The following is a 14,671-nucleotide window of genomic DNA, read 5'->3' as shown; positions in this document are numbered from 1 at the left end:
CAGTTTTGGTGAAGGCTGGTAGAAATTTGGGGGAGGCTAAAGCCCCCTTTCCCTGCAAGCCACTTCCCCCTGGCCCGCCCCCCCGCCCCATTGGCATTACCAAAGTCCTGGTGCTTTATGTCTTGGCATATTTGAAGATGAATTTAAAGGACTAGTTAGGAAGGCAGGATGAACACAGAGGAAATCAGTTAGGGTGAGCCAGGAACAGGACACAGGGATCCCAATTCCTACTTCCTAGCTCTCTGATTAGCTTACAGCTACATGCAGAGACTCCTAGAGAAGTTCCTTCTCCTCTCTGGCCCCAGCTTCCAATTCTATAACATAAGAAGCTTCCATAGGTCAGCACTTCCTAATTGGTGGTTTTCAATTCCCTGGTGATTTGGGTAAAAGGCATCTATTTCAATTGTGGTTATAAATTACGAACCCCAACAAACAGACTAATTATTTAAATAGTTTCTTTGTATAACTGAATAACTTTATAACTGAGTGTCACTATATTTGAGTGAGAGTGAGAAACTGAAATCAGATTTGCTCCCAATTGCGACCTTGCAGTCAGTGTATCATTCCCTTGCAGCCGCTGTGAAGGTTCCGACTATTGCGTAATTTAACTTGTGATTCTTCCTAGTATATTGCCCAAGTTTTGGCCACAGTGGCAAATTGCAGTGGGAAGTCTTGTCCTGTTATTTAGAAACAAAATGTAAAAACTATCAAAGCACTAGTTTTTTTTTTTTTTTTTTTAAAGGAGCAGAATGGAAGAATTTCAAATACCAGGTCAGAACAGCAATTTTGTGTGTATTTTGATGTGGTGACTGGTAGTTAATGCATACATTATAGTGTGCGTTCAGTCTTGGGACAGAATGCAACATGCTGACATTTGAACTTAGTTTCAGATAAATTATGCTTCATCTCACAGAGCTACTTGAAAGTAAACTGCATGCATCTTTTGCTTATGGGGAAAAAACTCATCAAAATTTGTTTCTACACATATGTTATTAGAGCTGGGACTAAAATAAAGTTTAAATACCTTCTTTAATAGACTAAGCTTAACATATGTATTTTGCTTTAAAAAAACATTGATCATTTATCATGGAAAAATGAACCAACTTACACAAATTCCTAAAGGTTTTTTTGAGATTATGTATTTTACTTGTGAAATATATGGGTCAAAAAGATTTGAGAAAGTTGTTATATACTTTAGTTAACAAAGTCTCTTGTCCTTTCCAGATGTCATATTGAATTTTAAAGTATTAAATAGAATTCAACTTTCGAGTTTTCCTTGCAGGCGGCACCTGCCAGACGGTGCACAGAGTCCTCCCGTCCTCCAGAGGGCACAAATGGGCTTGTGTCATTGCTGAGCATGCGCTGTCGTTGTCTTTTTCTGGGGGCATGGACGTGCGGTCGGAGCGCGCCTGCGCGGTGCGGCGGTGGGGGCGGGGCCTAGGCTGTCAGCCGGCAGCCGAGGAGGAAGGGACCGGCCTCGTGCGGTGTGAGGGGCGGGACCGCGCGGCCTGCGGAGGGTTGAGCTGCTGGAGGCCGGGCCATGGGGACGTGCCGGGGCGCGGGGCCGCCGGGGTCCATGATGATCGCCGCGGCCGTGGTGCTGCTGCTGATCGGCGTGGGGCCGGCGCGCGGCTCGGAGGACATCGTGGTGGGCTGCGGGGGCTTCGTCAAGTCGGACGTGGAGATCAACTACTCCCTTATCGAGGTGAGCACCCACCCCGCGCGGCCCGGCCCGGCTTCGCGGTGTGAGCCTGGGCCAGTCGCTCAGCCTCTCTGGGCCACGCCGGCCTCGCCTCTGACATTGGGCGGTTTGCACCAGCCCCACGTTCTGGGAATCCTCTCCTGTTTGACGGCTGTGCTTTCCTCGGGCTCTCCACACCCCCTCCCCAGTCCCGCTGGAGGGGAGTTTCGTATCGTGGGGTCAGCTACGGACTGGGGGTGCCAGACCCCAGATTCTTCAAAATCCGAGCTCCAGATCCCCAGAATCCAGGCTCCAGGTAGGCTAGAACCCGACCCTCTGAAACCCAGAGCTCCCGAACCGGGAACCGGGAGACCACGTCTGATTCTCCAAACTCCACAACCCAGAACCCCGCCAAAGTTCTAATCCATTGCTTCTTCAAAGCCCTGGGATGCTTTTGTTTTTGTGTCTGCCCAGGCTAGAGTGCAGTGGCCCAATCATAGCTCATTGCAACTTCAAACTCCTGGGCTCAAGAGATTCCTTCCTCCCAGCTTCCCTAGTAGCTGGGACTACAGGAGTGCACCACCGCACTGGCTAATTTTTGTAAATTTTTTGTAGAGGTTCTCACCATGTTGTCTAGGCTGGTCTCAAACTCCTGGTCTGCTCGGCCTCTCAAAGTGCTGGGATGACATGGGTGAGGCACTGCACCCAGGCCACAGGGATGCCTTTAACAAGCATTGATTCCCATTTCATAGATCCTGACCCAGGATCAGTATTGGAATCTCTGGGGCCTGGCATCTGTATTTTTATTTCTCTTTTCCCCTCCCTCCCACACTCTTTTCCTTCTGAAAATGGAGAGTTCTCAGCTGCCCTGATTGCCTTAGTGGGTTAGCTGTTGGAATTACCCTAGAGGTTTGTGTAGAAGTTTTTTAAAATTAAGTTGTGAAGTCCTATTAAATTTTTAGCAGCCCAGTGGAGTTATGACCCAGAAAGCTTCTGTGAAGAGGAAGGGGGATGAATGAAGGTCAAGGCAGGTCACTTGTGAAGGTAGATGGGAGGGGACCTGTGGGAGGGCTAGGCCTCCTTTTGGGGAAGGGATTGAGGGTGGGGCAGGAGTCCCAGATCTGATGCCTTGGGATGAATGCCCTTGACATTGCCTCCCTAGCTTTCTAGGCTGGTGAGTGCCCCATCCTTGTTTTATTTTTATTTTATTTTATTTTTATTTTTTTTGAGACAGAGTCTCACTCTTTTGCCCTGGCTAGAGTACTGTGGCGTCAGCCTAGCTCACAGCAACCTCAAACTCCTGGGCTTAAGCAATCCTTCTGCCTCAGCTTCCTGAGTAGCTGGGACCACAGGCTCATGCCCAGCTAATTTTTTCTGTATATTTTTAGTTGTCCAGATAATTCTTTCTATTTTTCAGTAGAGACAGGGTCTCGCTCTTGCTCAGGCTGGTCTTGAACTCCTGACCTCGAGCTATCCACCGGCCTTGGCCTCCCAGAGTGCTAGGATTACAGGCGTGAGCCACCGCACCTGGCCCCATCCCTATTTTAAATGCATGCATCTGAATTCCTTTATGACTTGTAACAAATTCATTGAGTATTGATTGAGTACCTAGAGTAAACAAGACACTGTCCCACATGCTGTGGAGTGTGAAGCCATGGTCACTGCCCAAGAGAGTTTACACCCTGTGCATTGTTTCACATTGTTCCTTCCCAGGTGTTCATGTGCGAGTTTGTCACTTTCTATGTCTTCTTAGCTAGTAAGATTTCGCTCTGTCATTTCTGTGTCATGATCACAGAGCACTAACATTTTAGAGGTGAGGCTTTTAGACATCATCAGACCCAACTGGTTCCTTTTACAGACTTGGCAACCAAGGCTCAGAGTGGTTGAGCCATGCAGGTAAGATTAGGAAATTTTCCTTGAACCTAGTCTATGCCCTGCCAATTATACCATGTTGCCTTTTTCTTCAGAGAGATAATAGATAGTAATATAGACTGCTTTTTTTTTTTTGAGTCTGTACTCTGTACTAGGTGCTTAATATGCATTGCTGTGAATCTGTACAACCACCATGAAGGGTTGTACAGAAAGGCTCTCTTTCTACCTGTGGAAAAACTGAACCTCAGGAGGTTAAATGACTTGGCTGTGGTCACACATCATGTGCACGTGGAAGACCCAGATATTACCTGAGCATCTTATTGGGTTAACAGTTTGTGTCTGGTAACATTCAGGATGCCAGAGTTTTAGAGAGTCCTTGAGGAATATATTAATTGTCTTTTTGGTTCCATTATTGTTCTGAGAATGACAGTAAAGAGGAAATGAAGTTTCTAGGTGCATGTTACTCCAAGCATTTGAAATTATTTGGAGTAAAGAATGCGGATCCCTGGCCGTCATCCCAGGCCTTCTAGTTGAGAAATAGAGGTGGGCTTCAGGAATCTGCATTTTAATGAGCACCTTACTAACAGCAAAGTTTGAACATTCGCTTTAGACCCAGAAACTTACATGAACAACCTAGAGACAGCCGCTAAGATAAACAGAAAAGCATTGAAAAACAAGACTTTTGGGATAGGCTTTAGATGGTGTCTAATTCGATAAACATCGAATCACATTATTTGGGGGAGACTACCTTATTTCTCTCGTTCCTGATGCCCAGCATTAAAAGCTGGCACAATGTACCAGTGCCCTCTGGATCTATAGTGATCTTCGGCAAACGCACATCGAATACATTCAGGCGTAATACATGTAGTTAATTCTCAAAGGCGATGTTACGACTTTTCTTTCCTTCTTTTCCAGATAAAGTTGTATACCAAGCATGGGACTTTGAAATACCAGACAGACTGTGCCCCTAACAATGGTTACTTTATGATCCCTTTGTATGATAAGGTAAGAGGAGAGGGCACTGTGGTCTTTACTGCTTGTCTTTTATGATGGGAAGTAATTAGTGTGCCCCACAGGGCCGCCCTCACCATGGCCTTTCCCACACTAGCAAATGCTTGTCTGTTTTGTAAATTATTAGTGGAACGTGGCAATCCTGGCCCCATTCTGAGGGAAACAACTTATAAACTGGTTCATTTGAATACAGTGGCCCTGCATGTGTCCAGGGTCATTTGGCAACATCTAGAGACGTTTCTGGTTGTGACAGCTGTGAAGGGGTGCTAGAGTTACCAGGAATGAGGCCAGACGTGCTACAGTGCTGCACAGGACAGCCCAGATGTCAGCAGTGCCAGGGCCGAGAAACTCCGATTTAATAGAACTCTTTACTTTTAAGCAGCTTAAAATATTGTTAAAAAAGTTGCACAAATAATGTGTGAATTTGTGAGTTTTGTGAAAAAAAATCAAGGTCTTTAGAAATGGATGAAGTAAATTTGTCCCCTTTTCCCTCCAATTCCATGTCCCTCTGTAGTGATAAACTCTGATAAAAATTTTGGTGTGCATCCTCATAGATTGCTTTCTACTTATTTAGATACACACGAATATAGACTCATAGGAAGTTGCAAAAAGTAGTCAATATACATAGTTTTGGTTTTGTTTTTTTTTACACAAATGGAATCAAATGATAGGAATTATTCTGCAATTTCATTTTTTCCCCTGTGATACTGTTTTCGTTCCCGTAGGTACATTTAATTTTTTCCCTTGCATGCTTTCAACACCAGCATGTATAGTCTACAGCCTTCTTTTCAATGGCTGCACGGTATGTCAGAGTCAAACTCCAGCTGTAATTTATTTAACCATTTCTCTATTGATGGACATACAGGCTTTTCTCATTTTTTAAAATTATTGTTACTACTAACAACGCAGTGGGAAATACAGTCTTGAACTTACATCTTTGTGCATAATGCATAGGATTGATTTCTAGCGGTGGATTAGCTATGACTTGAGATCCGTTTATTTTTTAATAATATCAATCTTGAGGAACCAGGGTTGATTAGTAAAAATCTAGTTTTAAGAAGTGACGTTAGTTCCTAAAGATATGTGCTAACTCTTGTAACTGAAAGCATGTGAAGGGTTAATGGGAGACTCGATTAATGGTAGGTTTGGGATCACAAAACAGCGAATGGCTGAATACAGTGTCATTAGAACTCAGTGATGGGCTTCAGCACTGACTTTGATTGTTCAGATGGAAACTTCTGGTGTTCTGCTTCAGCTTGTAGTTGAAGGTAATGAAGGAGCTCACGGCTCACTACCATTTGGACCACACTTACACTTAGAATTTCATTTCAGGTGTAGAAATTTTAGATTAAGTGATAGCACAGAGCTAAATTAAACCAGGGTCTTCAGTTGTCATTGCTTTAAATTTCATTTTCTTTTTTCCTGTTAGGGGGATTTCATTCTGAAGATTGAGCCTCCCCTAGGGTGGAGTTTTGGTAAGTTAACTGGATAACCAGACATACTTTGTAAGGGATTAGATTATGTGCTGAATATTAATTTAGGTTGGCAGCGTGCGTAGACTGTTAAAATAGTAAGGATCATTTCTAGTGGGGAAGAGTGTTTTTTTCCCCTGGTCACTTTGGAGTAGTTTGAATTTGCCTTGATCTACCTTAGGCGTTTCTGTCTTCTTTTTAAAATAGGTATCTTTTGTTGGACATCTTTTTGCAAACTCTGCCTTTGCAGTTTCACCCAATACATGGCAGGAAACAGTATAGAAATTAAGAGTGGGGACTTCATCTGGGTCCCAAGACAGCTGCTTTTTTAGCCTCCCCAGTTTTATGCTTTGTTTTGTTTTAGCAGAATTTAACATGTAAACATTATAAGATTTGATATAAAAATCCATATCTATGTTTCTTTTTTTTTTTTTTTGAGATGGAGTCTCACTTTGTTGCCTGGGCTAGAGCGAGTGCCATGGTGTCAGCCTAGCTCACGGCAACCTCAAACTCCTGGGCTTAAGCAATCCTCCTGCCTCAGCCTCCCGAGTAGCTGGGACTACAGGCATGTGCCACCATGCCCAGCTAATTTTTTCTACATATGTATATTTTTTAGTTGGCCAGATAATTTCTTTCTTTTTTTAGTAGAGATGGGGTCTCGCTCTTGCTCAGGCTGGTCTCGAACTCCTGACCTCGAGCGATCCACCCGCCTCGGCCTCCCAGGGTGCTAGGATTACAGGTGTGAGCCACCGCGCCCGGCCCCAGATCTATGTTTCTTAAGAGATGAGAAGATCTGGCAACCTTGGGCCTCATCCAAGTTAAATGACACCCTGGGCAAGTTACGTCCCTTGTGTGAGCCTCCGTCTCCTCACTGTGGAGTCAGGGTAGTTTCAGTCCCCTGTCCCACAGCGTACACGGACTAATGGGCCCATGTCAGGTGTTCAGAGTGGCTGGCACATAATTGTCAAGGACTCACTCAGTGCTTAAAAACAGCCCTTCTCAAAACTTCCCTGGTACAACTGCCTTCTGGCAGAGTTGGAGAGTTGGGAATGGGGTTGGGATCAGAAGAGAGAATCTGTTTTGATATAGAGTGTTTCTGAAGAGGACAGAGTCTTGATGTCTTGGTGGAGGGGTGTGGGTGACCCCAGTCCCCAGCTCTGGGAGAGGAGTAGGGGCCACAGTTGTTCGTGTCAGCCTTGCTTGTGCGTTGGATAAGGAAGAATTTAGTCATTGCCGTCCCAAAGGGTAACGTGAAGCTCAGGCAGCTGCCAGCTAATTTGGCTCTGTGAGATCAGCTCTTTTTTTTTTTTATTAATAGTTTGCAGTCAGGGGACACCTGGCAGGTACATTCCAGAAAGCTACAGGGGAATCTAGCCCAACTAATGGTGGAAGCAGAGGTTCCAAATTGGTGGCCTGTGGGAGTGTTTTGTTTGAGCCCCTCCCCTCATGCAGGTGCTTTTTCTTTTGATAAGCTTTTTTATCGAATTATGCTTTCAGAAAAGTACACTGAGTGTGAGGGTGTCACTTGATGAATTTTCACAACGTGAACACACCCATGTAACTGCCACCCAGACCATGAGATGGCACTTCACCGGCGCCCCAGGGGTGCCCCGGCCCGGGCACTCGTTAGCCATCCTGCCCCACCCCCCAGGCGACCACCACCCTCCCCGTCTAAAATTATAGATTCATTTTGTCCATTTGGAACTTCATATAATGAAATTAAACCAGGCACTTTTTTGTATCTGGTTTCTTTCTCTCAGCATTGGTCATGAGAATCATCTGTATTATGTGTACCTCAAGTTCATTTTCTTTGCTGTACGGAATTCTGATGTATGAATATAAAATGATTTATCCAGTCTACTGTTGACGGACATTTGCTTTCTGATTTTGGCCACTGAGAATAGTGTTCCTGGGAATATCCTTGCACATGTGTTTTCGTACACATTTATTTGCATTTTTGCTGGGTGTATACCAGGAAAGAAATTGCTGGACAACAGAATTTTTGCATGCTCGGTTTTAGCAGATATTTCCAAACATCCAAAGTCGATCTGCCAATTTACGCTCTGCCAGCAGCGTACAGGAGTTCAGTCGCTCCCATCCTCACCAACGCTTGGTCTGGTTCTTCATTTCAGCTGTTCTGGTGCGGGTGTGGGGGTATCTCACTGTGGTCTTGATTTGCATTTCTCTGATGGCCATTGAGACTGAACACTTTTTCATCTGTTTGTTTATTTGCCATTGGATGGCTTCTTTTGTGAGATGGCTGTTCAAGTCTTTTGCCTATTTTTTTAATTGGGAACTGTGTGTGAGTGTGTGTGTGTAATTTTTCATTACTGAAAATCTCATGGTTTAAACATTTTTTTCTCTGCTTAGTCTTCTGAATCTTTTAAAAACTCAACTTTAACCCCTATTATGATGAACTCTTCAGTTTTTTTTTTTAATGGAATAAATTGCTGATGTGGAAAAATCGGGAGATGGTACATAAAACTCCAAATTTCCAGTTTTTCCGAGAAGTTGGAAGCTCCAGCAACCCTGGGCCGCACGGCGGAGTGGAGCAGAGGCTGCCCCGTTTCACTCTGCGTGGTCCTCACCTGCCTGTTCTGCTTACTGTGTGCCCATGTGGCTCCCGTGGCTTCGGAGTTTGTGGTCTTGGTTTAACGTGGCTGAAATCATGGAACTCACGTACTTGGTCAGGGGACAGATTTGGAGCCAGATGTTTGGGGTTGAATTTGGGCTCTGTCTCTCACAAGCTCTGTGACCTTGGGAGCTCCTTTAATGTTTCCTCAGTTTACCCCTCAATAAATTGCAAATTTTACTACCTACCTCTTACGGTACTAGTGAGAATTAAAGGCACTCAGCTCAGTGCCTGGTTTGTGGTGAGCATTCAGTAAATAACATTATTTGGTGTCTGCTGCATTTTCAGTGGGAATCTGCAGTATAACTCGGCTGAAAGACTATTTTGAAACTATTTTACACTCCGAACACCGGTTCCCTTGGGGGCAGGAAACCAGGAGGCCAGGGGAATAGGGGTGACAGGGAGACTTTTCCCTGCATACCTTTTCGTACCTTTGGATTTTGAGCCTTATGAGTGTATTAAGCGTTTAGAAATAAATAAGATGAAAGCTTAACAGTAAAACGCGTTTTGCTTGGGTGGGTTCACTGTATCCCAGAACTAAGCCTGACCTTGTGTCTTGTTCCGTTTCCTGTCCCTGCTCAGAGCCGACGACCGTGGAGCTCTATGTGGACGGCGTCAACGACATCTGCACGAAGGGCGAGGACATCAACTTTGTGTTCACGGGGTTTTCCGTGAACGGAAAGGTTTGGCTTTGGGGCTTTGTTGTTTTTCACGTTTGCTCTGTAGTATGTACTGCGTCTTAGCCTTTAAAAAAATGCAGGATGTTTTGATCCGGGGGCTTTGATCCCACGACCCACAGAGAAGCTTCCAGAGAGGCTGTGAACTCTGCACTCTATTTTGTGTAGAATGTCATGAGTGTCCTTAGGAGTCAGATCCCCTTTGCCTTCCCCCCCCCCCAGTATGGACTGTTAGTGTTTATGCAGGTGTGGCCTTTTATGGCATGCAGAGTTGGAAGAACACACTCCCCGGGGCCCTGGCATCGTGCCATCCCTGGGGGACGTCGGCGTCTTGCAGACAGGATTTGCGTTTGCTTCTCACCTGGCAGCGTTCTCAGTATTTCAGTGCCCTGAGACTTTTGTGGACTGCTTTGGTGGCGTGAATTTAGAGCGCTCATGCAGGCGAACGCCAGCTCCCGGGTCATGGTCTCAGGGGAGAGTGTTTTCCTCTGTCCCTCCTGTGCCCAGGGTTGAGGTGTGCGGGTTTCCTTGCTGTCCGTTTCTTCGTGAGGGGCTTAGTTCTCCTTCAGCTTTTTGTTGAGACTGGGGCCCCTCCGTGCCAGTTGTGTGGGGGGGGTTTCTTATCAGAGATGGGGATCTTGGGTATTTTTTCTTTCACAGTGGTTTGTAAAATAGTGTTACATCTTTAACTGATGGTGTTTAAGTTTCAATGAAACAGGGTGTCATTTTGCTGTTACTGTTGCCTTTCCCATTTCAACCCCTGCAAGGGTGTCTGTGACTTACATCATTTTTCCAAAGCAGTCCTTGATGCAAAGAAGGTTCCAGGCTCCCCCTGCGAGCATGAGCAGGATTGACAGTGCTTTGAGAGGAGGGTGCTTTGCTGGCGGGCAGGCCCTCACCTCCTTCTCCATGGCAGGTCCTCAGCAAAGGACAGCCCCTGGGCCCCGCGGGAGTCCAGGTGTCTCTGAGAAACACGGGGACCGAAGCAAAGATCCAGTCCACGGTTACACAGCCTGGTGGAAAGTGAGTGGCGTCCTGTACCCAGCCTTGCGCTAGAGCTGGGCCGCGCTGGGGATGGGAGGTGGGGGTTTGGATTCTGGGAGACCTGGGTTCAGATCCTGAACCCAGGCCTCTTAACTTTGGGAGAGTTCATGCCCCTCAGAGCCCCAAGTTCCTCGTGTGTCACGTGGAAGTTTGGCCCATCTGGCTTAGCACTGATGGGATGATTAAATATGAGTTAATGCCCATGCGACACCTGCCGCAGGGCCTGGCACTTAGTGGGCCTTCATTTAATGGTGGGGGTTGGCGCTGGTGCCCAGGAACCTGAGTCTGAATCCCAGCTCCCCTGTTTGCTAGCTGTTTGACCTGGGGCAAGTTACTTAACCCCTCTGTGCCTAGGTTTCCTCACTTGGAAGTGAAGATAATTGTGAAACCTACCTCTTAATGTTACCAGGGAGATTAAATTAATGCTGTTGTTGCAAACTGCCTGGGATGGAGTATATGCTTAATAAATATTAGCTTGATATAGGTTAACTCAGTTATGATTTTAAAAAATCATATCATCCCTATGATATCAAAACCATTTTGTAGTTGGAACTGATGATTATTTAATTAACCTTGCTGAGTCAAATGTAAAGCATTTATTTAATGAATTTATGTAATTAAGATACAAATGTTAACAGATATGCCAAGATTCATACCAGAAGAGTTCAAACTGATAATTTTGAAAGCCTTCAAATCATTACTAACCACTTTCAAATACAAAACTGACTAAATTGCTAAATAGAAGTTTATAATGAGTCTGTCAGTGAGTCATCCAATTTTAAAGTTATTATTGAAATTATTTTTTAGTTTTGAAATAACATTTACTTCGTGATTGGCGCCTCTCCATCTCTCTTCTACAGCAGGGATGTGGAGCTGTCACTTTTTGTCTAGGCAGGTAGTTTGCTGTTGACCTTACCAACAAACCAGAAAAAAGTGACTCGAACTTTCTGAGTCCCTTTCCTCTGCACTAACTAAAACAATGACAGTAACTAGCAGCACAGGGCTACCCTGACAGTCAAGTGGAAGCTAAATCTTACTAAAGCCAAAATCCAATGGCAATTTCAGCTTTATTATAGCAAAATGATTTCCAAGCCCTAGCCAGGCATTACCGGCGACATTTGAGATAATGAGATACCACGACAGGAGAAATCAAATTTTTCTTTAAGCCCTCCACGTGTCAGGTGACTTGCAAATTTGAAGTGTTAAACATGTCCGAGTCCTGGCAGTTGCATTTCCAGCATCAGCTCAGCTTGCTCTGGTCTTGGTTCGCCTGCAGTATAGAGTGATCTTTACTGGCCACTGGTTTCATCACAGTTGCTTTGTGGAAGAGCCCAGAATGGCTTATCTTTGTTTCTGATAACAAATCTCAACCCTTTGTATAGGAGTCAAAGCTTGACACCGTTTGCCTACCTGTATCTTTAGTGTCATCTTGTATTAGGGTCTACCTCAGCCTCTGTCCTCTGTTCTCAGATGCCCCTCCTCCCTTCCCACTTCTGTTCCTTTGGACTCTTCTCTGTCCTTCTCCTTGCTTGTTCATACCTGTCACCTCTGTTAAACCCAGCCGAATGTTCTGTGACTGATCCTTGCTGAGTTACAAAGACTGGTTTATGCCAGAAAGCCTTGAGATTAAGGGAACAGTAAACCCTCCTCCCTCCTGTCAGCACGTGGGACACCCCTCCTTGCACACAGTAAGTGCTCAATAAGTGCTCTTTGATGTGAATCTGTACAGTGAAGGATTGAATTTCATTCATGTTCATTTAACAAGCTCATGGCAAGTTGTGATGATTCAAACATTAGTGCCGCCAATATGAGTCATAAAATTAGAAACACTTGGGTTGTTTGGAGAAAGTTAAGTGGTATTTTGTATTTCTTAGGTTTGCATTTTTTAAAGTTCTTCCTGGAGATTATGAAATCCTTGCAACTCATCCGACCTGGGCGTTGAAAGAGGTGAGTGTTTGAGCTACCTCTGTAGCCATGCCAAGAACGTGCTAGTTTGCAGACAAATCTAAGGGTTTTCAGTTTAGGAGAGGAAATGAATTTATGGTTTTTCCAGAAGTGAGTGAAGAAACAATGGTGCTGCTGATTAGCGTGGTGGTATTTATACGGTATAACTCCTCGCTGTAGCAGATGCTACTTGTGTTGGTTTCAGTTTTACAGGACAATGTTGTCTTCCTTCTGTGAGATAGGTCTGTTATTAACTATAGCTATTTTAAGCTAAATCAACACCAGAAGGACCTGATGAGATACATTTGTTGTTCTTTTTTCAGTCTGAAACAGAAATATGTAAATATACTAAATATTCTAGAAACTGTTGTACATATGCCCAGGGAAAACGTATAAGAATGTTTATTGCAGCTTTGTTTGTAATAGCAAAATATTATAAACAACCTCAATGCCAATTAAGAGAAGAATTGGCTAGGCCCAGTGGCTCACGCCTATAATCCTAGCACTCTGGGAGGCTGAGGCAGGAGGATTGGCTGAGCTCTGGAGTTCAAGACCAGCCTGAGCAAGAGCGAGACCCCATCTCTACTAAAAAATAGAAAAACTAGCTGGGTGTCATGGTGCTCACCTGGGAGGCTGAGGTGGGAGGATCTCTTGAGCCCAGGAGTTTGAGGTTGCTGTGAGCTGGGCTGATGCCATGGCATTGTGCTCAGGGCAACAGAGTGAGACTCTCTCAAAAAAAAAAAAGAGAGAGAGAGAAGAATAGATTGTGGTTTCATCACACGATAGAAATTTGTACGTCAGCAGTAACAAATGAACCAGAGCTACATATGTCAGTATAACTACATTTAAAGGTGGGGGTGGTGAAGAGAAGTTGGTTAATGGGTACACAAATACAGTTAGATAGAAGAAAGAAGTTGTAGTATTTGATAGTACAGTAGGGATATTATAGTTAACAATAATTTATTGTATATTTTAAAATAGCTAGAAGAATTGTAGTGTTCCCAATACAAAGAAAAAATAAATGTTCGAGGTACCCTGATTACCTTGACTTGATCACTCCACGTTGTGTACATGTATCAAAATATCACACATGCCCCCAAATATGTACAGTTATGATATATCAATAAAAATTTGAATAAATATATATAGCTACATTTAAACACAAAATTAGGAAATATGATTAAGACACTCATGATAATACCATTTATGGATATACCGTCTTATGTAGAAACAGTACAAAGACACGATGGGAATGGTAAACACTGTGTTCACAGAGATACTGACATCTAGAGAAGGAGGGAGGTGGGGGCTTGGGGGTGCACCAGCGGATCGTATTGTATTTCTACTCTTGCATTTCCTTGGCTGGTTAGCGGGTGTACAGAGGTTCTTTAGGGTATTCTTTATATCTTTTTGTTTGAATTAAATAGTTTATAATAAAAGGTCAAAAAAGGAAGAAACATTACTAGGTGAGGTTCTATCATAGCTGTGAAAAATCAAACTGGAATAAGACTTAAAGGACATTTTAACATGGTAGCGTCTGTGTTAGTTTCGAAGCTGTGTCTCATCTTGCTAATCAATCAGTCTTTGGGTTTTCACTCTATTGGTTTTATACGTTGATAATAGATGGTATAGTTTCACACGTACATGTGTCTTCTTACTGTTTATTACTTTTCAGGGTTTTTCTCTTCTGGAGCAATGTTTAAAAATGCTTTATTTAAAACTCAAGAGCTAACACATAAATAGATTTGAAGGTTTACGTTGTATGTTAATTGGTGACATAAAGGATTTTGAGTTTATTGATACAAAATTGGGGTTTTTAAAGTAAAGCATGCTGTTAGAAATCAGGATAATATTGCCCTTTGGGGGTTAGTGACTGGACGTGAACATGAGGAGGACTTGTGGGTGCCGGTTCTGTTCTCTCTCTGGGTGTTGGTTACCCAGAATAGTGCGTTCAATTGGTAAAAGTCACTACAGTGTATACTTAGAATATATGCACTTTTCTCTATGTAAATGATACTTTAACAGAAAAGTTAAATATATGCATATATATCGCTAAACATGGAAAAAAGTAAAATATGCTCATTTAAAAACTTTGGAACATACAGAGGAGTATAAAGGAATAGAAACAAAAGAATCTAGGAAGCTGGAAAAGCGTGAAGTGAAATGTCATCAGCATGTCACAGAGTTATTTTGACTTTGTCACATTTCCTTTCTCTTCATTTTGGGCATTAAAAAATAGCTGTGATCATCCTAGATATGCAATTACATATATTGTTTTCTCAGTTGATATTTGAGCTTAAGCATGTCCTCATGTTTTTGGACACTTTGGGAACCTGTA

The 14,671-nt window shown here is 43.7% G+C and overlaps 1 protein-coding gene across 2 annotated transcripts in view; it reads left to right on the top strand.

The window, feature by feature from the left end:
- The first annotated feature begins 1,437 nt into the window (after window positions 1-1,437).
- Window positions 1,438-14,671, top strand: part of LOC138394667 (BOS complex subunit NOMO1) — a 53,773-nt gene continuing 40,539 nt past the window's right edge. For both annotated transcript variants that reach the window (XM_069486883.1, XM_069486884.1), the window contains exons 1-6: window positions 1,438-1,705; window positions 4,469-4,558; window positions 5,994-6,039; window positions 9,251-9,351; window positions 10,262-10,368; window positions 12,264-12,336. In XM_069486883.1, the coding sequence (XP_069342984.1) occupies window positions 1,541-1,705; window positions 4,469-4,558; window positions 5,994-6,039; window positions 9,251-9,351; window positions 10,262-10,368; window positions 12,264-12,336 (582 nt within the window). In that variant the 5' untranslated portion in view covers window positions 1,438-1,540. The remainder of the gene's footprint in view (window positions 1,706-4,468; window positions 4,559-5,993; window positions 6,040-9,250; window positions 9,352-10,261; window positions 10,369-12,263; window positions 12,337-14,671) is intronic.

Source organism: Eulemur rufifrons, chromosome 14 (genome assembly GCF_041146395.1).
Source record: "Eulemur rufifrons isolate Redbay chromosome 14, OSU_ERuf_1, whole genome shotgun sequence".
NCBI classification, from domain to species: Eukaryota; Metazoa; Chordata; class Mammalia; order Primates; family Lemuridae; genus Eulemur; species Eulemur rufifrons.
Note: the sequence above shows the minus strand (reverse complement) of the source record. Positions and strands in the feature narration are given on the sequence as shown.